At 37.9% G+C, this 22,986-nt stretch overlaps 1 protein-coding gene across 2 annotated transcripts; it reads right to left on the minus strand.

Annotated features, from left to right (window-relative positions):
• Positions 1 to 147: 147 nt before the first annotated feature.
• On the minus strand, positions 148 to 22,970 carry LOC135690822 (3'-5' RNA helicase YTHDC2). Of its 2 annotated transcripts, XM_089113590.1 has the most exons (8): positions 21,680 to 22,970; positions 18,767 to 20,103; positions 18,186 to 18,617; positions 17,359 to 17,605; positions 16,251 to 16,613; positions 15,071 to 15,782; positions 13,687 to 13,965; positions 148 to 3,630 (listed from the first exon to the last, which is right to left on the minus strand). In XM_089113590.1, exons 1-7 carry the CDS (start codon positions 22,945 to 22,947, stop codon positions 13,696 to 13,698), a joined length of 4,629 nt encoding a protein of 1,542 aa, XP_088969716.1. In that variant the 5' UTR covers positions 22,948 to 22,970; the 3' UTR covers positions 148 to 3,630; positions 13,687 to 13,695. The 2 variants fall into 2 exon arrangements, with proteins under 2 accessions (XP_088969716.1, XP_065064563.2); XM_065208491.2 differs by lacking the exon at positions 148 to 3,630 and having other exon boundaries at positions 11,391 to 13,965.
• Between the last annotated feature and the right edge of the window lie 16 nt (positions 22,971 to 22,986).

Genomic DNA, 22,986 nt, shown 5'->3' on the forward strand with positions numbered 1-22,986 from the left:
TAACATTTTTGTATAATATGTAAGTATAATGATATCTTTGCAGCTAGTGTCCTTACTAATCACACGAGACTGCATAAGGGTGTCAATCACTGCATAATGAGCAGACACATTTATTTAGAAGAAAGCAATTTTTGATAAAGCTTATTAAATGTCTAATCACAGTCAAACTTTAACTTCAGGGGGCAAAAGATTTCAAAAATTTGGCTCCTTGAATGCTTGATGACTTGATCCAATATCTGGTAGCTCTGACCATTATAATCTCGAGAGCGTTTTTCCTATATTTTGGCTTAGCCTTTTAGGTGCACAATATTCTTAAGCCTGACATCCTCAAAGATCAAACTTGGACAGTTGTCTTGATAGATAGAATGAGCAGTTCTGATAACGACGATTTGTGGTCAGAATATGCTAATTGCAAAGCTCTTTCCATTATTTATCCAGTTTTCTTCCCCTATAGGACATGCTGGGAATGGAACATTTTCTTCTACATAAATACATAGCTAAATAAAACCACATAAATACTTTGACAATTTCAGCTTGTGTTGCTGAAAGAGTTGAGCTTCAAAAGTGCCTAAACTTGAATCACACCCCCTAGCTAACAGAAAATCCTTTGCAATCGCTTTAGCTGAGAAATTTAAGTCTGTTTACAGTTATGAATAATAGTACTTCTTGTGCAATTAGGATAATAAAAAAGAATCGAGCTAAAAGATAAGAGCGATGAACCAAATGAAATGATATTCTCCAAGTGGTGTTCTTTAGCAGCTATCACTCTTAGCCAATCGGCTGTTTGAAACTGTGGTGCCATTAATTGGATCAATTGATTGACCATGGAATTAGCTAATTACGTTTCATATAAATGAACTTTGAGCAAAGTAGATACAGGCTTCTAGAGTATTTTGTTTGCATTTTTTGAAAGAAAACGAAGAAGATAAGAGTTATTCCGCAAAGCTGCTACATTGGATTCCAAGTTGAAGACAATAATAAGAACGTTACCTTTTGATTTAGTGCTAATTCCGTTTGCTAGATCCCTTAAACCCGGCTTCTTCCAGCAACCAAAATCTCTGTTACGCACTCAGTGCATTTGACGTATGTGCCATACTTTGATTTTCGCTTCAATTTGAAGTCATCTCGATTTAGAACTGAAAAAATTTCATGAATATATTAACTGTTGACGAAAAAGAAGCTCTTAAAAGAAAACCTTGGAAAACTTTTATTGTCATTTACATTAGGATCCTTTGATCTAAAGCACCATTTCCCTGTTGACAGTCTATGTTATCAGTCAGTGATACCAAGCTTTTGAATAACAACACTTTTGTGACTGACTTGTAGAATCATAAAATTCCTTTTGAAAATATTGCATTACAGTATATTTTCCAAAATGCATTCTCTTGCATTGCAATTCTTTTCATGTTGTCTCTATCTTTTTAGATATAGCTACAGTGACAGGTCTAAAAAATGAGCAGGTTAAATTATTTCAGATTTGCAAAGATAAAATCATATCGGAACAATTATCTTAGATTCTTAAAAGAAAGAGTTGAGCGATTGTTTTTGTGTAGTTGCAAGACTCAAAAGAGTTTCTGGAATTATGCTTTGGTGGTTTTTTCAATACGAAACATTTGGAACATCTATGTTAAAAACAATCTTGATTATACTATTAATGTATGGAGAGATGATTTTCCAAACCATACCAAATTCATCGAAAAAATCATAATTTATAGTTACATAACGGCTGATAGAGAACCATTACATCATAAAAGCCATCAGACATGGAGACTTTGGAAGGTAATCATGATAGTGCTAGGGGGAATCTCAGAGGCCATTGACAGGGTGAAATTTCTAGCACATTATTTATGTATAAAAGTATAATAAAGACACTTGCTCAATAAACGAAGCACCACACGGTCCGCCAGAGATCCATTCTAAGGACAGTGCTGTGAAAACAATTACCAGCTGACGCTACGTCGCTCTATCGACTCTTAGGAAACTAGGGAATGTTTATTCCTTTCAAACTCAGGTAAAAATCAGCGGAGTCCCTCGATTTACCAACAACCGACGAGGGGTATGTCGCTTTTAAGAAATGTCTTTAGAGAGAGTAGAACTTTCGAACAAAAGAGAGACGGAATTTTGGTCTTTAGACATACACTACAGGATCACCACACTATGTAGCGAATAATACATTAGATTCCAAGACTTCATGTGGCTACTTGAAATTAAATATGAGGGAGAAATTGGAACGTCGAAGTAAAGAGAAACTCAAGAAGAAGCAACTAGACTTTCTTCCGGAGATAAGAAGGTTTTCAGCATATATAAAGTATGGACTTTAATAAATCAATTCTCAATAAATCCAACTGAAAAAATAGCACAGATTTTTAAGACACAACGTACAATGTTACAGGTGGCAGGTTCCTGTTCTTTTGGGTCCTGTCGCTCACTTACAGTTTCTCCTGGCATAAAGTAGTTTTTAAAGTATAGAAACAAATTGCTTTTTATTGAATTTAACTATTAACAGGGACTTTGGCCTAATCGAGCATCAACCAGAGACTTAGGCCGAATATACAGAAACATGAAATTTTGTATATAGAAATACAGTTATTAAGAATATTGCAGAAAACCTCTTTTGAGTACCAGCAATGTAACCATTGGACAAGAAATAGGAAGGTTATTCTTTGAATAGAGCTGCAGGCATACGAGCGAAGTCATCATGTTCGGGAAGGAATCCATCACTTCTTTCTGGACAGAAAAGCATAATAGCTATAAAGAAAAAAGTTTCAGTTAGCTTCACATTTGGAATCTTAAGCAGATTTCCTTGAACAAATTACAGCCTGATCACGTTACACTAAATTGGTACAGAAAAGCCAATTGCCGATCTGTAACATCGAATTATCGGTTACACTGATGCTTGGTCACCTAACAAGCAAAGAAACAAATACCGAAATCTCATTAGGGGTATACCATTACACAAAGCAAACTAACTATGCGACCCACGGCTTCGCTGCAAAACAGGCTGTTTAGTTCAAGGCATCTCATTTGCTATTGAACATGAAGTATACCTTGAGAAAGGTCAGTGGAGATACATTTTGGCAGCAAAGAAACACTTCTCCCAAAAGCTTCTCTTCTCTTCTTTTTCTTAGGAAAAATAACTGTTGGAATAGCATTTGCAACTATACTTTGCTTTTTACTACAACACGGGTTGGCTGCTGTAAGCTTGCAGCGTATGGAGAGCCTCTCTTTGTGATAGTTGTGATGAAAAATTTATCGTGAAAATGGAACTGATGTGTAAAAGATGGAGCAGGTAGACAAGAAACAGAGCTTGGCATTCTAGAAGTAATGCAAATATATCATGAAATGGAGAATGGTCCGCTTTTATGTGCGATAAGGGCTGCAAATGCGTCTTTATTCAACAAATGAAGCATTCCCCTTCCAGTAAATCTGGGAAAAACTGCTTTTGGATCATGGAAGACTAACATGAGAACATGTCATCTTATTTTTCCAAACCGTGCTACAAGCAAACCATTTCCTTTCCTCTGCACAGTGATAGCTCACACTGCCTCAGTTGTTCCCAGTTAGCTGTGCGGTTCCAAACATGTCCCCATTCAAAACAGAACAAATCACTGAGAAATCCACAGATGCTTCCTAAAAAAAAAGGGTAACATTATATTTAGAAAACCAAGCTCCCCCCTGTCATTGGGCGAACGGATTTGCTGATGGCAGCTGACAGTTCGTTGCCAGAGCTGAGAAATCCACGCAGTGAAAAATTTTGAATGGAAATATGAAACTGAACAATCAATCTAATGATTTGATTCACCAACAGAATGCAGCTACGGGGGATTTCATTCCCTTTATGTACTTAGCATGTGCATTATTAATGAGGAAACTGAAAAGAGCTATCCGTTTTCTTGTGATTTACTTTGACTTCAATGTAATGCAATTACCAGCTTTACCATCCGACTCGTGTTTGGATTTTGTATGAAACAAAAATAGGCAATACTGAGCGGAAACATTTAGGTAAATGGCTTAACAAGGATATTAGATGTGTCTAGAAGCATTTCATCACATCTTTTCACCTTTGTCGCCATTTATACATAACTAAAGAATACATAACTATAGTCAAAGCTTTGAAACCAAGCAGTTTTTGCCTCGAATGCCAGGTTAACAGTACACTCTAGCGACTGATTTTTGCTTATAATCAAAAACATTTTTCCTTGGTTAATTATGCAGAGTTAATAATCTTATCAGCGGGGTTATTTTACAATGAGTGCAAAAATATCAAGTTAGTGACCCGAGCAAAGCCCGAAGTTACTTTAGCACTGCGCGTTGAAGCCTCCTCTGCAGAATCTAAAAAAATGTGCAACCATGTGGCCTCCTTCGCAAAGTCTATAAGGGGGTTCAGCATTCCTCTACATTGCCATTTTTAAAGCTCAAGCAAGTAACGAATTTTTAGAGATATACCTTTTAAACAAGATAGATTTGCTGGCTAAGTATGCTATGTCTTCGTTTTTGAGTGCTATCTTCAAATTTTGCGGTATCAAAGTAATTTAAATTTACTTGTACTTTTTTCAATTATCTTGGCAGTATCTTCAATTTACCGGCACTATTTTCATTACCTAAACTTGTCTTATTATTGGCTTTTAAGACCAAATGTGTAATGAAGATAGGACACGATAAAACAATGGAAATATGAACAACACCATCCAGTACACTCAGAGTGGTTTCACACAATTTCATGTGCAATGTTCATTGAGTTAGTAATCTAAGAAAACCATGGTAAAGAGCAGAGTTAATCGAATTTGGTTACCAAGTCAAGCGATGTGGCCCTTCATAGGCTGTTGGATATAAGAACATGAGGAAGTTGGTATAAAAAATTGAATCGAATGAATAGAGTTTGTATGTTGAAAAGGGATGAATCAAAGGCAATTGCCAAATCATCCATAATGTGTCTTCGACAGGCGTCAAGCATACTTTCCATTGAAAGAAAAAAGTTTTATGAGTTCAGATCTATGGCCTTAAACGACTACGCAGTCAATCAGGATAAATGTTAAATTAGTTCTTCAGGATGTTTCAAAGAAGCAATTCTTCCAAAGACTTCTATCTTTATCTGCAACTAAAGAATCGCTTTAATGAAGCAATTCTTCCAAAGACTTTTGTGTATTTCTGCATTCAAAGAATTGTATCAATCAAGAACAGATGTTTTTTGCTTCGTTAAAATAGCCTACCTAAAAGCCTGCATGGTTGTAGAGGCATCACGAGATTTCATGTCTCGTTAATTGGATACCAAATTTTTCAGCTGCCACATCTTTGTCTTGTTTTCAAAAGTACAACCCAGCCTCCTTCGGCAGTATCCGTAAATTAATTGCAAAGTTCAGAGACGCCCATCTGCTCGTAGTGTGTGGTTATAGACTCAAAGTTGACATAGCGAGATGAGATAAAAGGACTTGAAAGTTTTTTCAATGGCAAGGCGGGGATTTATGCAACTGAATTTCGATGTTGTATGTAGTGTTTTTCTAAAGAACAGAACTATACATTAACACTATACATACATTAACACTATACACTATACATTAAGTTTTGAAGTTGGAAGAAAAAGTCATCCAAACGTCAGTGGCAACCTCATACTTCTTTATTGTATGCCTAAGTATGCAATGCGTAAAATTTAAAACGATATGACTACCCTAAGGTTCTTTATAGACGTCCAAAAACATATTTAAATGAGACTTCACATTCCAGTTGCAACAGAGCTGTAGGCAATAAAATAGAGTTTGGGTGCCCCACCCAGCTGTACAGTTCAAGCACAGAATAGAAAAAATGTTCTCTGTTCTGTGGTTAAAGGGTGCAACGTTCGTGGATTCGCCTAGGTCAACGACTGCAGTAGATTCACTAGCACCGGTGAAAACAAGAGGTTGATGAATCCGCTTCTATTGAAGCAAGTTAGATCCTTATCGTATGGAATTTTCATTGACTGAAATTTTCAAACATATGCTAAGTTTTAATCGCACGAAATGACAGTTGAGTATCATTCATTAATCGGTGTCAGGTGCCTGCCCGAGTCAGATGTTCTTGATGCGAATGAAGATTGTTATAGAAGTACAGCGTGAATCATCAAAGAAACATCGAAAAACAAAGCATTAGAAATTGGATGCTTGACAAATCACTTTCGTAGTACAGAGGCTTACAAGCTTAAAACTCTTATCTGATGACCTGCAGTCAGTTCTAAATAGTCACGTTCGATTCAATCGCCTGTCGTAGATTGCATGGTCGGCCAAACAACCATAGAGCTGAAAGCTACAATTAACAGAAAGCCACTACAGGGCGGCATACTTTTTTACACAACGAGTTCCTGATTATAATGATACTCAAGCTTTCAAAGTTGCAACACAGGTCAGCCTTATCATCTGGATAGAAAATAGTGCACGGCTATAACAGACATGTGCTTCAATGTATTAGTGAATGGGTGTAACATCAAGCAGAGATTGAAAACGACCCCCTTAAATAGGCCTTTTAGCTTCAATAACCGTGGGCTAGATGTCTCGTTGTCTACTGAAAACGAGGCTGCCGAAAGAGCATATTGACATCAGTTGGTTGTCTGATTGTACCGAATAAATCATGAAATCGGCATACACTATGAAAAACTCTACAGCTAGTTTTCTCGTTTACTAGTCATTTCGTTTCCCGTACATTTATTTCTTCTTTTGCTCCCCATTTTCTCTAAAACAATACTGAAAACTTAGGGAAATATCATGCAAGTAGTATAAGAAATCGTAGTGACTACTCTCTCTACGCCATTAAGTGGTAAAACAACACTGTTTCAACGACGAAAGGGTGGTTATAAAGAGTAAAAAATAGAACAATCATGAATCCCGAAGACATTTGACGGATAATTGGTAGGAGGACGATTCCCCATCTCCTCGATCTTCATCCAACAGAATGAGACTGTAAACAGAACTTTGAGCGGTACAGTGCCAAACATTGTCCAAAAATATCTTGTTTTTGTTAGGCAAAGGATTCTTTTCGGCGCACATGTAATGGAATTATATAAAAACTGGTTGCTATAATAATCCTGAGAGCTGATAGAAACCTTTACTTCAAATTCTGTTTGCGTAAGGCTGATCTTCATCTCCATTATCTTTGATAAGATCATGATTAAACATAGGCCCAGAAAGAAAGCTGTTTCAATCAACAGCATGTCTGCTGCAAGAGATACAATATCAAAAATATGAATAATTAAACTGATTGTATGATTCAGAATTACACAGAAACGAATTATCAAGGGAAACAAAAGAACTGTGACGTTATTGATGATTCAATTTGATTAACGGATTCTTCTTTTCAAAGTGGCTCCCTCTGAATAGATGATTATTTGCACACATAACTACAAAAACAAACTTCTCAAAAATGATCATGGCCCTGGGGGTATTTTCAAAGCGAAATCTTTGGCTCGAAGAGTTTTAGGTGTCTGCCAAGTTTAAAATAACTTGAAAAAGGTTTTGTTTTCTTCAGACATGAAATTACCTGTGTATATGTTCTAGTAATTGTATGACCTGCTCCAGCTCACACCGGAATAAACTTCTAACAGTATCGACTTGTCTCTTGACTTGACTCTTGACGACATTCTCGAGTGTTCTCTAAATTTGCCTCTGTTGTTTCTGTTTCTTTACGACCAAACCCAGTGGTCTTACAAAGTGCCTTTGGACAAGAGACGAAAGAGCAGCAAAACCATTAGCCCGCGAAGCACATTGGTTCAGAAAAGATGGTGTTGGCAAGACTAGGCAACGGTCAAAACATCCAAAGACTCAAACATCCAAAGACTTAAAACTCGCTCGTGTACCTCAAAATGTTTGTGTTTTAGTTGAAGTTTTTGAAACAGGTCTTTCGATGCTTGCTGCGATTGGGAAGTTGCTAGTAATTGTCAAAACGACGACTTTTAAACTCAAGAATTGAGAAGCTACACATAAGCTAGATGTGTTCGATTTTATTTACAAAAGAACAACCCTCTTTGATTAGTTTCCTTTATGGGTAAAGGAGCGAAGATGGAAGCTGGCGGGAATGCAAAATAAAAAATGCTGAGAAGCATTCACAAAGGTCTACAAAGCATTCATTGGTAGGTATGAGGCGATAAAATACGCTTAACGGCAAGCGCTCAAGTCAAGCATCTCTCCACCCCACATCACTATATCTCATGATTCTAACTCTTAGAATTACAGAGAGGAGGACAGGGGGTTATCCAAGCTATGAGTTCAAATTGATGACTATGAACTATGAGTCTAATCCTCATTTCAGAGCAGGAATTCAACTATTGTCTCATTAGATCTGAAGTTCTTAGCTTCCAAAGATCACTTCAACCCACTTCGCCAGGTTATTGTTGTGACGTCATCTAGCCTCATTTCCAAGCAAAGCTGTGCATGTAGCTACCCGTTTTTGCTACTATTATCTCTGCTTGCTCTAAAACTTCACAAATGTTTAATTTATAAACATCATATCTCCTACGTCATCTGTGCTACTCTTGAACCAATGCGCAGGTGTACCTTCAGGTGGTCTCCTGTAAGTGGACTTTGGTAGTATGAATAAATACTAAATTCGCTTACGCAAGCGATATTTAAGCCGATTGAAGAGACGGACGAAGAGGATGGTCTGCCGTAATAAAGTGACTAGTGACACAATGCTATTATGAAAAAGGAAATGCATTGAAAACAATGATTGCAATCTTTCACACCCTAATTCATGAGAACTCAGCCCTTGTGTTTGAATAGGCAAAAGACTCTACTATTTGCAATGTTTATTCGACCCAAAGAGCTTTAGGCTTTCAAGTAAATTTGATTTTCGTGTTAGCAATGGAATAAACAACAGGTGAAGGAAATGTTTACAAAATCATAAAATTAGTTGAAATAATTTGTCTCGTTGAAAACTTGAATTTGCTCCAGCAAACAACTGATAACTCCTTAAATGAATCAACATTGTGTCGAAGGAATTTCCACCTGAGGACGACTTCTTTGATAAATTCGACGCCAGCTATTGTTGACAAATGGCAGATGTTTCGTTGCCCATAAGGTTCTTCCCACCCGCTATCTCTTTTTCCAACACACTGATTGCTATACTGTGTAATCCTGCCGAACCGCTTCATCGTAAAAAGCATGCCCGCCAGGGCTAATTATCAGTTCAAGAAGAATGAGCCTTGCAGGCTCGTTAACACAAAAATGACGTACTCTACTGATTTACGTCATAAATAGGGTGGACCGTGGCGGAATTTAAGGAAGACATTAGGGGCTAGGGACCCCAAACCTCTTCCGATTCACATCCTTATTGGTAAATTTGGGCTTTCAAGTGGCGGATATCCAGTCGAGTCTGCTTTCTGTCGGAAAATCGTAGGCCTGAGCCCCTCTCTCCCAAATGACAACCTGAATTTCCACCATTTGTGGTAGTCTGTATCCATGGGTATGACACCCCAAGAACATTTCTCAGAATGCAAGGGCATAACTTAAAGAATGACTGATTCAGTTAAGGCAACATCATTTTTTTAAAATTGTTTCACATCAGAACTAGAAATTGTTTTTTCACATTTTTTCACAATGCTTTTGTCGGTTTAAGCTCAGTATGGGAGTGTCCTCTTTTCGGGACTATTCCCTAATTTAAGGTTTTTAGGGAATCAAAAGGAAGCTTTTCGTGAGAAAATATGTATAAAAATGAAACAAAAAAATCTGGACAGGCTGGAAAAATACTGAAGGTTCCAAAGGAATTTTAATATTGCATTAAGTGAAGGTTTACTTGTCATAAAAGAGCACTGACCCTTCGTCTATGCGAATAGGAGACGTGTCTTTCAAAATTGTGCATTTTCACACAGAATAAGATGAATATATCGACCATATAGAAGATAGCCTGATCAGTGACAAAAGATTTTCACAAGAAATTTAAACCAAATGTAGACAGATGCAATCAAAACATTTCCTTGATACAAAAGCAAAAGAGCCCGCCAGGTCAGAGACACAGAATTCAAATACATTCTCATAAATATTTTGCATTTTAGTTTGAGTTCGTCCGAAAGTTTCATAATGAAATAGAAAAACTATTGCTTGGTTTGCATGTTAAAAAATTTTTCTGACTTTTCGATTATCATGGAAAAGGAGTCTTATGTATTATGTCTTAGCATTTCTGAGCTAGTACTGAGATTTTTTGAAAGGCTTAGAATTTCCTGTATCAAATTTCTTACAACAGAATATTTGCAAAACATTAAATGTAAATAAAATATTTCTATGAAGTGAATTGAAAACCAAACCAGATGCGCTATTGACTTGAATTGCTGCCATCATGATTGTATTGACGGTATACCCCAATGGCAGTAAATTGATTTCAGACTGTCTAAAAATGCATTATGGGATGCTTGCGTAGCGCAATGGCTCATTGTTAGCAATGAGTCTTTAAGAGGAAGCTTCAAACTGCTGAGATCTTACTTTACCAACACATGTAACTTTGTGGCGAAAATATTCTTCATGTTAAACAGGACGCTAATTACAAGCGGATGTTGTGCTGGAAAAATTGCAGCAGTGCTAGAGATAATCAGGTTTTGCCATACCTCGTCATGCTTCCAGGCGTTCAGGATACTGTTATTTGAGTTAAATAGACTTGGTTGTCTCAATAATACTGTTATGGGCAGTAGGTAAAACTTTGGTCGAGAGCATCTTAGCTCTACTCCAAGCAGTTCTCACTAGCAGTTACAATACACTCATTTTTTTTATAAGAATCAAAGGTCGATGTTGAATACTCCAGTTTCTTAATGTTCTGGAAATTTCAATACTCACTGTTTCTTAAGAGTTTCTTAATTGTCATGAATGATGTTATGAAATGTTCGTGACCTTTTTTCACGTCAAGAAATTCGCTTCAGTTCTGACGCTGTATTTAGACGTGGAAAGTATATTTTTATCCCCTGTGCCTTAATTTCTAGGCCTTTAGGGCAATCTTGTTCTTGGATTTTACAAAATTTCGTTATTCTCAGTTTTATCACGATTTAATAGTTTCTTAATTTTTTTGTTTCGAGCACTAAAGTTTCTTAATTTTTTTCTGACTGTCCAGTACTCGTTTCGTATAGCCAGTTTCTTATAAAAAAATGAGTGTAGGTGAAGAGTCTGCCTCTGTCTGACTCTTTGAGGTAGAATTAAGCGCTTCTATAGACACTCAGAAACGGGACCGAATCCATCATAATAAAACCCAAGGTATCACTTACTATCGGACGGCTCGTAAACATCTACGAGATATTTGGATTCCAGATCGAAAGAGAGATCAACAATGTTCCCCTACCATTTCCCACAATCAACTTCTAATCAAGCGAAAAATTGTTGTGGAATGAGACTGTAATGCATACCATTATGTTATCGCTACTAAGTTATAGAGGGGAACAGAGGACAAAGTTAATCTAGGAGTTCTATTTCTTTTCAACTACTCAAATATTAGCAATCAAATTACGAGTGTACCGAAAAAATTAGGATAGATACAAGTAAAACAGTAAAACAGCAAAACAAAAGCAATAAAGGCTGCATATCACGGGATTTTCACTCTGCGTCAAATTACATTTGCCTCGTGTCAGGTTATCTTAATAACACTCAGGTGGAAAAGTGGCGAGCTCTAGATTTTCATCCTCTCTCATTCCGTCTCAAGCATCGATAATCTACTCTAGTGATACAATTACCAAAACCTTAGTTTCACACATTAAGGGAACTGTCATAAAATATGGAACAGACCGGGGCGGAAGGGATTTCAAATTTTATATTAAAATCATGTAGCCCAATGCTAGAATTAAAAAAATCTTCATGGCCCCAATACATTTTCCAAAAGAATTTGATAGCCCCTGAAAACTTTCTGATGAAGAATCACAGAAAACAGCACAAATTTTCTTTACACAATAAAGATTAAAAATACATCACTCTCTGAAGAGCCAGAACTGAGCCAGCTTTATTTCCTGGGGAAAAAATGTTTTGTGGACACAGAATAATAAGATGAAGAGAAAGAGGAAACTGTAAAAAGACAAGAAGAGTGAAGAGAAGAAAATGAGGCTACACAAAAGCTGTGGAGCAGTTTTGTGTGTAATAGCACATGCTAAGTTATTCTGTGATTACGCTGCTCAGGGAAAGTTTGATTTTCATATTGAGGAAGCTTCTATCAACTCAAATGCCATGGATGCTCTAAAGCCAAAGTTACATTTGCGGGGCTTGAAACATCTTTGAGAAAATTGAGAAAGGTATTTTTACAGATTGGGATGGCAGCAGCAAGATGGCAGAAAGGTTCTGCAAGCAACTTCAAGATCAGCTGGCCGTAACAACAGAAGCCAACAAATTGAAAAAGGCTAGAAGAATGAAGAAGCCAAAAAACAGTACAATCACACAATGTTTTCAAAAGGCAACAATGAAAATGCCAGAAGATACCACTATGGTAGAGACTGAAGAGAGCAGTGACAGTGACATTGACAATAGTGACTAACTTTTTTTTAATATTTTAAATGAACAATTTCACGGCCCATGATTAATGTTCGAAATAATTTGTTAGCCCAACGTTTTGCACTCAAAAGTTCTGATGACCCTGCTGAATCCCTTCCGCCCCGGTCTGTTCCATACTTTATGACAGCTCCCTAACACAGTAAACAAAAAACAGAATTCATTAACATCAAATAACTCCTGAGGCAAAATAGACACCAGGCTGCCATTTAGAACTGGAAATGGAGACCAAATTTTTCTATAAGTTTCATTGAATATTTTATAACTTGCTGAATTTGAGTATGTGTGTGAAAGACACTTTTCTTAGACCCAATGAAAAAATAGTAACGATAGCATAATTATTAGACTACAGAGTTGTGAAGATCCTCTATTTAGCATTTGCCTATGGTTGGGGTTTTCTACACGCCGCCACGGCATTGGTACATAATCGCTACCGCATAGGTAAATATAAAATTTGCACGAACTTCTTGGGTGGAAAGGATCACAACTAGAGCAAAGGCATCATCATCAATGCAAATTTGTTATCTTTGTAGACCTTACGCAGTCAGCGCACCAATCCTGGTATTTTTGACCAAAATAAAACCATTTTTAGCTTACGGTTCGAGAGTGCTGGTATTTTATAAAAATATGAATTGCCAAAAATAATGCACAAATTTTCCACAATATTACGTCAGACATCACACGTTTACCGGACCACGATCAACCACATGTCACTATGTTTCTACATTACTCGTCGCTCATGCCTACTTAATCTAGATATCATTTATTTTACTACCAAAGCTCCACACAACAATGAGATAAAATACAAGCGAAAATTCAACTATCTTTACAGGGCTAACAATTTGAACAGGTCTAGCTATTGGTAACTGCACCTCGAAAATATATCTAGCTTCTCCAACTTGTACACCAAATGATCATTCATCTGATAAGATGAAGAAGCATGGAAAGCACAATTTATAACTTGTTTTGAGTGCATAAGAGATAATATTGATATGAAATTTGCTTTATTTTTATTTGATTATGGAACGTCACGAAAGCTAGTGTCTATTTCTGTCTCTCCTTGGGAGGATAAAGAAACTAGGCCGTGTAAGGAGCATCGACTTTGTATCTGTTCTCTGCAACGTAAAAATAGCTCGATTCTTTTGGTCTGTCTATATGCCAGGTACATTTCACTTCTACTTTTGCAGAAATAAATTCCGAAGATCTAACTGCTTACCTGACACAATCAATGATATGGTGGTTGATAATAATGTATTGTTCTTGGAGCATACCCCCCTTGTCGTCTATACGGCACAAATGCTTGAGGATGAACCTGATAGACTTCAGCCGGGGGATATCTTGACTGCAACAACTGCTGAGGAGGAAAACCAGCCACATGCTGGGGTGGTGCATAGACTGCCGGCGCATGATACGGAGGCTGCATATCACGGACTTCACCAGGGGTGTACGGTGCCCCATACAATGCAGCAGAATGGGGTGCATCTGCGATGAAAACCTAAAACAGCAAAAAGCTTTCATTTTATTCAAAGCCTGTTTGAGCAATCGCACCAATACAATTAGCATAAGGGAGAGCAATTTTAGGGAGCTCAAATCTTCACATGTGGGTGAAGATGCAGGAAATACAGAAAATGATTTCCCATATGCTCTTTTCTGGTCACCAAGCACCATTTTCTTCAAAGTATGTTTATTTCAACGATAATTGATTTCACATCACTACCTTATCATACAATGTTGTCTTGTTGTTATTTTTTTATCGACATAATGAGCTAAGGAGAGAATGGACACTTCTCCAAATAGATGATACTTTCCAATGCAAAGCTGGTTCGAAAATGAATTTTACTTGGCAATCTCACTTCACTTAACCAAGTTTTAACCTACTATTCTCGTCATTGCTACTTAGTTCAACTTCAGTATAAAAAGATAATACACATCCTTGAAGAAATCCAGCTATCAAACAAATCCTAGGTGACGTTTTATATCCACATTAAGTGTCATCTATTCGAACAAGCGTGCTTTGTTCCTTATCAGTGGCGTAACGCAGCTTAGGGCACCCTATATCAATAACTAAGGGCCCCTAACCAACACGGGCCCGGAATTATTTCTATATCCATGTTTTTCTATCCACATTATGTGTCATCTATTCGGACAGGGGTGCTGTTTTTCAAAGCAGATTTTCCATCATCATCCATTGATATCGACGTTCGCTAATATATCAAAGATTGGTTCGTGACGTCACTTTACAAATGCCTCCTCATGTTCGATAAAGCAAATGTACATACGATGCAACCTCCATATAGACTTACTCCACGAGTCTCAGTTTCGCTCTTGCCTCACTTTACGGCCGTTACAACAGATTATACGTCTATCAATTCATATAAATATCGAAATCTGCGACTCATGGAGTAAGTCTATCCTCAATACAGCGGATAGCTAGGGGACTGGAACTATTGTCTAATGAATGGAGAATACCTGTAAAAGACTTCGACTGAGGTAAAAGTATCAAGGAGATTTCACTGTATCATAATTAATAACGCAAATCAATAAGCAAATAGAATACGTGATTCAAATAGACGCAGCTTTAAACTAGAATAGATGAGCACCTGAGCTTGCGGTTGCCCGTCCATAACAGCATAAGGTGCAGGAGACTCTAGCTGTGTCTGTGGGATGGACATCAGCGGCTCCATTTGATAGTCCACACCTGTCTGCCCAGTTTGCTGGGGGTTCATCCCTATAGGTTGTCCGAATTGGTTCCACAATGAGCACAATGCCGCTCCAACAGACGGCTCAAGTTCTTGGCCATCACGACTGATCTGCACTTTCTTGTTCTCATTCCACGGATTTGTCAGTTCTTGTGTAAACTGAAAAGGCAAGTCTCCCTTCTGAATCCACTGCACTGAGAATGTGCCCCCAAGATTAACCGAGCCAAAATCAGAGCAAGGCTTATCTGTGACCTTAGACACCATCTTTGCATACCCTTGGAAATGTCCGCTACCTTGAATAGAAAATATCAAGTAGATGTTACCCCCATCACGGTACGCTCGGTCCAGTTTCTTCTCGTTGCTTTTGGTTGTTGCCCAGATCCCCCGTGACATTGCGATTTCGAGGTTTTTGTAGTTGTTGCATTTAACGATAAAGTATCGGTCAACCTTCGCCATATTCCCATCAGTGTTTTCAGGGTCCTCTTCATTTTGAGCATTCGTCTGAGCGTCACGCTCTTCATTTCGTCTCCTCTCATTCTCCTTACCAAACCTTCTGTCACGTGACATGTGTTTTGGTCTTTGGTAATCGTAATCACGACCTCTTTGTCCGGTACTAAGAAAAAAGACAATATAACATAACCATGGTAAAATACTGCACAAATATATCAACAATATCTTTCGAAAAAAGCCTCCAGCCTTACTTCTTTTTATCATTCAAAATCAAACAAGACTAACTGACACATGTAAGTGACTTATACAAATTATCAAATTATTTTTATCGACGAACGATGTCGGTTATGAAGCATGAAAAACTACAATCATGTCTTGCCTTGCTACAATGGTTGAGTACAAACGACTATCGTATTTCAATCAAACCTAGGCCCTCTTAGTCTAGGCCTATCGAATCATTGGCTGTGCTGAAAGCGACAGAACACTGGAAAATCAACGTAAATGTCTATTTGATTTTAACAATTATAATTTGACGAAAATTGTAGCTAAAAAGTGTTAGACTAACAAATTGATAAATAAATGAAAATTAAATTTTTCAATTTCTGTAAAGACACAAAAAACTATCCATTACCTCCCGCCGCCGCGACCACGGGGAGACGCTCTATGTCCAGAAGTCCACGTGACCGACTTTCCACTTCGTTCTCTATCATTACTAATATGTTGTGAGCCATCGTTGGCGGTGGATTCCTTTTTCGCATCCGGATTATCTTCCTCACTCAAAACATTCACTATACACTGTAAAACGCCCTCGTCACATTGTGACCAAGAACGGCCTTCTGAGGAGATCCTCCGCACAAATGATGAAAGAAACTTCATTTTTAACAGCAGCAACAGCTCCAATGCATCGTCATCACCATGGAAACAAATCCAATCGTCAATCTTTAGAGTTGCTTTGTCGTCATTGGGCTCTGGCTTGCTGCCTTCTTCGTTTTCACTGTTATAGAGGATAACAATTTAACGAAATGATCAATTTTGAGCTTTAACAAATCTATGTGAATTGAAAAAATCATACTTTATTAATTCGGGGGAGCCTGCAAACTAAACATCAGAAAAGAAATTGTGCCTTTTATTTTCAAACATACAATAAATGTAATTAATAGAAAGTGAAATGTTGAAGGAAAAGCAATTAATAGAAAGTACAAAGAGAAGAAGTTCAAGGTTTAACTATTTCTGACCGCGTCTCAAGGCTTTAGTATCTAATTTCTAAATGACAGGGAAATTGCTAGCGTTAGACAAGCTGGAAACCGATGTTGATACAAATTAAATATGTCACCAAAAGGTTGAAAAAGAACATCTATTTGTTCACCCTTCACCGAATGAAATTTGTGTGAGAGAATGCTGGTTAATCTGAAATAAAAAAAATCAAAAGCGGTTTCTTTTTTAAGGGAACCGATAAAAAATGTAATGTGTCCATAAAGGTAATGTGTCCATATAAAAGGACTGCGTATACCCAACATGTCAAGTAACATCAAAATAACGGTTTGCGATTGGTTAGTATTCTTGCGATGCAAAACTGCTCACGTGAAAAGCTAACCTCAAAGCTGAAAAGCTAATGGCTGGGACGATGACATGAAAAATCACATGATTCTAAAAACCCCCGCAGAGTTGCTTGCTTTAGCTGGACACATTACCTTCAACAGTGAACATTTATTTAATCAAGGGTCTCTACAAAACACTACCTGTCACTATTCTCATATCCATATCTTCCTTTATTCCCGGAATTCGGATCACCTGATCTTCGAAAGGAATCCTCGTCTACAATGAGCGACGGCCCGGCTAACAACGCAACCGCAACCGCGGGGAGGGCCGTAAGGCATCTCACTTGAACCGCCGTGTGCATACGCGTCATTTCATCAAAATAAAGCCAATCGTACGGCAAATGCGATACAATATCGGCACTTATAGTTGTTGGGCTCTTTCCATGCCCTACGCAAAAATTAAAAAATGTAAGAAGCATGTATGTTATAACCACTGGACAACATATACAGGTTGTAAGATCCAGTTTTATGTTCGATTCTTGCCTTAGATTAATTAATCTATTATATTATAATTTGAGTTCAACATAGGAAAAGGTAGAATCGCGAACTCGCATAAATGTACATTTTGGCCTTTTTACTAATCAAGTTAGCAAGTCAAATCATTTAAAATATACTGTAATATAAAGAGAATTATATACATATAGTGTATTATATCTAAAGTAAAGATCGCAGTGTCCACCACATAGAGTGTATATGCGTCAAGGTGCACATCACAGGGCTATCAAAGTCTTCCCTGAAATACTTAATAACCTCAATGCTTTCCTTCTATTTGACCGCAACATTAATATCGCTTTGGCAAAGCCTTATCGTTTTATCCAAATACCGACACACACAGAACAAATTCTCAACCAAAAGTGGAAGCGACCAACATTGCCAAGGTAGAGAGACTGGTAATCAGCTAACACATTGCTAAAAATGACGTCAGGAAATTCAAAGTGAAAACTAATTATGCAAAAGCTACAACGTACCATTTGCTGGGTAAAGCACCGAAGATGGATGCACCCTGACTTTGCTTTCTGTTTCACTGACTATCTTCACCGAACGCCTGTCTACACGAAGAAGCGCAGGATAAACACCAGTAAGGGCAGCTGCTTTGACGACGGAGATATTCTGAGAGTTTGCATTCAAGTCCTTCATGTCACCAGTCCCTCGCTGCCTTACCAAGCCGAGATTCTTAAGATGACCAAGCAACTGACTGCGCATGCCTGAAACCATCTCCATGGCAGCTGATGACACAAAGTTTTGGCTGCAAAAATACCGATCGTCTCCGTCTTCTTTGGCCTTGCTCCACGCTTTGAAAATCTTTGAAAGCGTGAAATGATCGCTGAATGACTGGCCACTGAATTTCACTTTGGCAGAATATGCACGCTGCTTATCATCAACACGTGTGGGAAGAATGACTGGAGAAGAACATTGATTACTTAGTAAAATACGGAAACGCTATGATAAGGTAGAAATGTTTAATATAATTACATGACGCCAATTAAACATTCGGCTTGGAAATAGTCATTCTTCTTTATTGATACTAAAAGCAGAGTAGGTTACTTACAGGGATCTCTATAAGCAAGACTCGTTGCGATGGTAAGCACAGGATCGAGGCACTTCAGAATGACTCCAAATATCACCATCTTTCCTAACCGCGGGTCAATTGGCAGGTCGACGAGTAACTTCCCGAGAACGGTCAACTCCTCTTCATCATCCAACGCATCAATAGCTTTCAACAAGGAGACCGAGTTGCGTATCATTAAGAATGGGGGAGGCTCTGCTGCCTTAGTCAGGAAATCAGCAATAGAAACATTGACAGCTGCCAACAGCTTCGTCTGGAGACACAGCTCATGAATTGGTGTCCGCAGAATCTCCGCATCTTGATATAGACAAAGATTATGAAAGCGATAACGACTCATGAGGTGATAACAATAGCCAGGCCTGCATCTTCCAGCTCTTCCACGCCTTTGCAGAGCGCTTGCCTTGGAAATCCAGACACTTCTCAAGGCCGACACGGAAGTTAGGGGATCAAACGTCTTTTCTTTAACCTTTCCTGAATCAATGACAAAAACTACATCATCGATAGTGACGCTTGTCTCTGCAATATTAGTTGACAGAATGATCTTTCGCACCCCAGAAGGAGGCCTTCGAAAAACCTTTCGCTGACTAGAGGGTTGCATCATTGAATGCAGCGTGTAAATAATGTATTTACTTTGTTTGGAGAATTCCTTTTCTCCCAAAAGCCTATCTCTTATCCCCACTATGTCATCGTAGCCAGGTAGAAAGACGAGTATGGCTCCATCTTGTTTGGTCTTGCAGATATGGGAGATGAGCTTTAAAACCAAGTTATGATCGACCTTGTCATCGTCAAATGTGTTGTGATACATCTCCAGCCGCTTCTGTAGCTCTTTGGGCAGGGTGCTCACATCTTCCTCATTTTGAGTTGCTTCATCTGCATCCTCATGGTGCAATTCCATGTAATTATCAAATATCTGCATGATATGACCCTGCTTGAAATTACGGGCCCAGTCCATTGCAGACCAACATTGCTTTTCATCCTTCAGTTCAGGATCTGCGCCCATCTCCAGCAAATGCTCCACAAGGTTGGAGAACCCACGAGCAGATGCAACCATCAGTGTTGTCATTGTCGTCTCACTGTGCCTAAAATCTATGTTGACGTTTTCATTCAGAATCAAATGTAGAATCTGGTCGAAGACCTCTTCATTGCCATCAACCCATGCCGTCTTCAAGCACGAGTCCATTTCCTGCTTCACCTCCAAGTCAAGACAGCTGCTGTTATCATCACTGATTTGAAGACTTTTCATGGATGCAATCTCTGTGTTAACCGTGTCTTGTGGCAATGTGGAAGCGTCCTTCTTTTCGACATCATTGCTATCTTTCCTATTTAAAAAAATGGAAATTATATGCAAAAACAAGTAACTGAAGATTTGTTTCTTCAATTTTACATCTTGGGCTTCACATTCACGGCATCCATCTAAACTGTTTATCTAAACTATAGCAACATCTGAATAAATGCCTTCCCTCTTAACGTTGATGCTATAAACTTCAATTCCTATACAAGTAAGGAAACACAAATATAACGGACAACAAATCCTAATTATCCAAGGCTGCTCAATAAGAAGATAAATCTTGTGGCATTGTTATTTCTTAAAAATTGAAAAAACTTTGGGAGATTGGTAATAAGGTCATTTGACAAGTTATGCAAAAATGTTTCCAGCTGATCTGCAAGTACCATTAAAATCACAACTTATTCCATTCAAAATACTAAAAAAACTGAATTATTACATCCAGTTCTTAAATTTACTATTGATGCAAATGAATTACATGTTTCAGTTATATTTTATCTGCAAGACCATAGAGGCTATTCCCTATAGGGGAGAGTTTTTTAGAGGGGACATGCTGTATTATCCTATCCCCCAATCTTTGGGTTGTGCATCCTACATAGCTAGAACAACACTGGTACATAAACTCGTAGATAATGAAACTTAGGTGGTAGGAATTCACTCCTTTCGAATAGATTGAAGGACCATTTTGTACTGTAAACAATACAAGGATTAACAGCAAAGAAACATTTTGTATCGGCTTGTTTAATCTGACAATCAACACCAGACAGTTGGAGGTTTGGAAAGTTAAGCTAGTCAAACAGCTCTTTGAGGAAAACAATAAAGCCAGTAAATTTTGTTCATTTGAATGACAGTATATCAAATATGCTGCTTTTAGCACCCAAGATATTGTGCTATTAAAAAGAAAAGTGTCAAAATCAAAATATATCATTTATGCTGGTGATTATACAAAGCCTTCTACATGTTTAAAGAAATCAACATCACTGCAGAATGGCAAACATTTCCTCAGGGCCTCAGATGCTTACTTTTAAGGATGTTTTAAAAGAAAATATGATAAAAGATATAAGCATGTGTTATTTATAGGGGGACTGAACAAACAGAAAGCTTTAATGAAACCTATTAAAATTTAATGAACTATACTAAGGAAACATGTCACAGCTATCATTTGCATCTCCTCTTGTTGTGACCCCTAATGGATGATACATTGGAATCCCAACAGTACTATAAAACCCATAAAACATAAGGACTTCTCAAGAGATAAGCTGCCCATTTTTACACATTTTCCAAAATTGCCCATTTTTGTAACTTTCCTGTTACAACGGTTTATGTATTATATTGATAGTGCATGAAATGGAAGTATAATTTCAAAGTTTATCCAAACTTTTAATGTGCTTACACTCTATCCTTAAAATCAAAGACAGAAACTTGCCCAACATTATTGCTGGTCATCAATTTCTGATAACTTTTATCAATTACTATCTTTAGTGTTTTTAGTCCTGATTCATCCAGTTATTTTTATCAAGAAAATGTCTTTGAAAATAAACAGAGCAATTAAACTATCAAAGGATTCCCTTTCAGCTAAAAGAAACAATTCCTTTCCAATTCAGACTTACCCCTTTGGATCTTGATACTCTACAGCCTTCACCTGAGGCTTTTGTTCTTCATCTACTTCACCCTTTTTTAGAACCTTGATACTTCCAGCTTTGAGTTGTTCAAAACTCTGCTGTGGCTTCATGCCTGTTTTGAGGCTGATTTTTTCCATTGCTTTATTTGTATAGTCAGTCATTTGCAAAACATCTTCAAGGAAATATGATTCAACTTTGTGACACATACTAGGGACATGAACAACTGGGCAGTTGCCAAAATACTCCTTAAACAGGTCAATATTCAGTGCAGCGCTCATGAGAATTAATCTCAAGTTCTTGTAAGCTTTCAATTGATCCCTTAAGCAGATCAATAAAAAGTCACTGAACTTATCCCGTTCGTGTATTTCATCAATAACTATATGTGTAACATTGGAAAGGACTTTGTGCCCAGCTGTAAGCAGTCTCAATAGTACACCATTTGTGCAATACAAGAGGCATGTTTTTGGAGAAACTCTGTTTTCCAGGCGAATTTGATATCCAACTGTCTGTCCAATCTGTTCCCCTCTTTCATAGGCAACTCTTTCAGCAACTGAAATAGCTGATATTCTTCTTGGTTGTGTAATAATTGTTCTGCAAGGCTGCTGACGTTTGTTAGCATCTTCAAGAATATACTGCCCCACCTGAGTAGTCTTTCCGCATCCTGTATCTCCACTGATCAAGGTAACTTGGTTGGTTTTTATACTTTTGAGCACCTTATCTCGATAACTGTAAATAGGGAGTTTGGTCCGGTTGGAGTTGGAATCATTTTCTCTTACTTTTGGTGGGACTTGCGGGTTTGATCCTAGCAAAAACTTACTCTCTTTTATAATAACCTTTGAGTTATCGTGCCCGGAACCTTTCAAAATTCGCTTTTGACCAATGTCTTGATTTTCTTTGTTTGTAACTGGGTATTTCTTCAAGAAATGGTCAATACATTTAATGCTGTTTGTAGACAGCTTAAGATCAAACGTTGACGAACTAATTGACTTCTCTTTCTTGTACACAGTCAATGATCTTTGGCTACCTGATCCACGGCTTTTCGTTTTCAAGCCAAATTTTTGGCAGTAGCGATGAACATAGGCCCGTTCAGCAGATGTCAAGGAAGATGGCAATGTAAGTTCCTTTAGATCTTCTTCTTGGCGAAACTTTTCAATTGCTACATTTACTGCAATTTTCAACTCTTCTCTCGTTCCATCCGCACGGATCAAAATGTCGCCAGCATTGAGTTTGCCGCCACCTGGCCTGTCATCCGCCATTTTGTTAATGACTATGAAAACGAAATCGAGGATGACAGG

The sequence above is a fragment of the Rhopilema esculentum genome, chromosome 4 (genome assembly GCF_057945365.1).
Source record: "Rhopilema esculentum isolate cy_ngs chromosome 4, ASM5794536v1, whole genome shotgun sequence".
Classification (NCBI taxonomy): Eukaryota; Metazoa; Cnidaria; class Scyphozoa; order Rhizostomeae; family Rhizostomatidae; genus Rhopilema; species Rhopilema esculentum.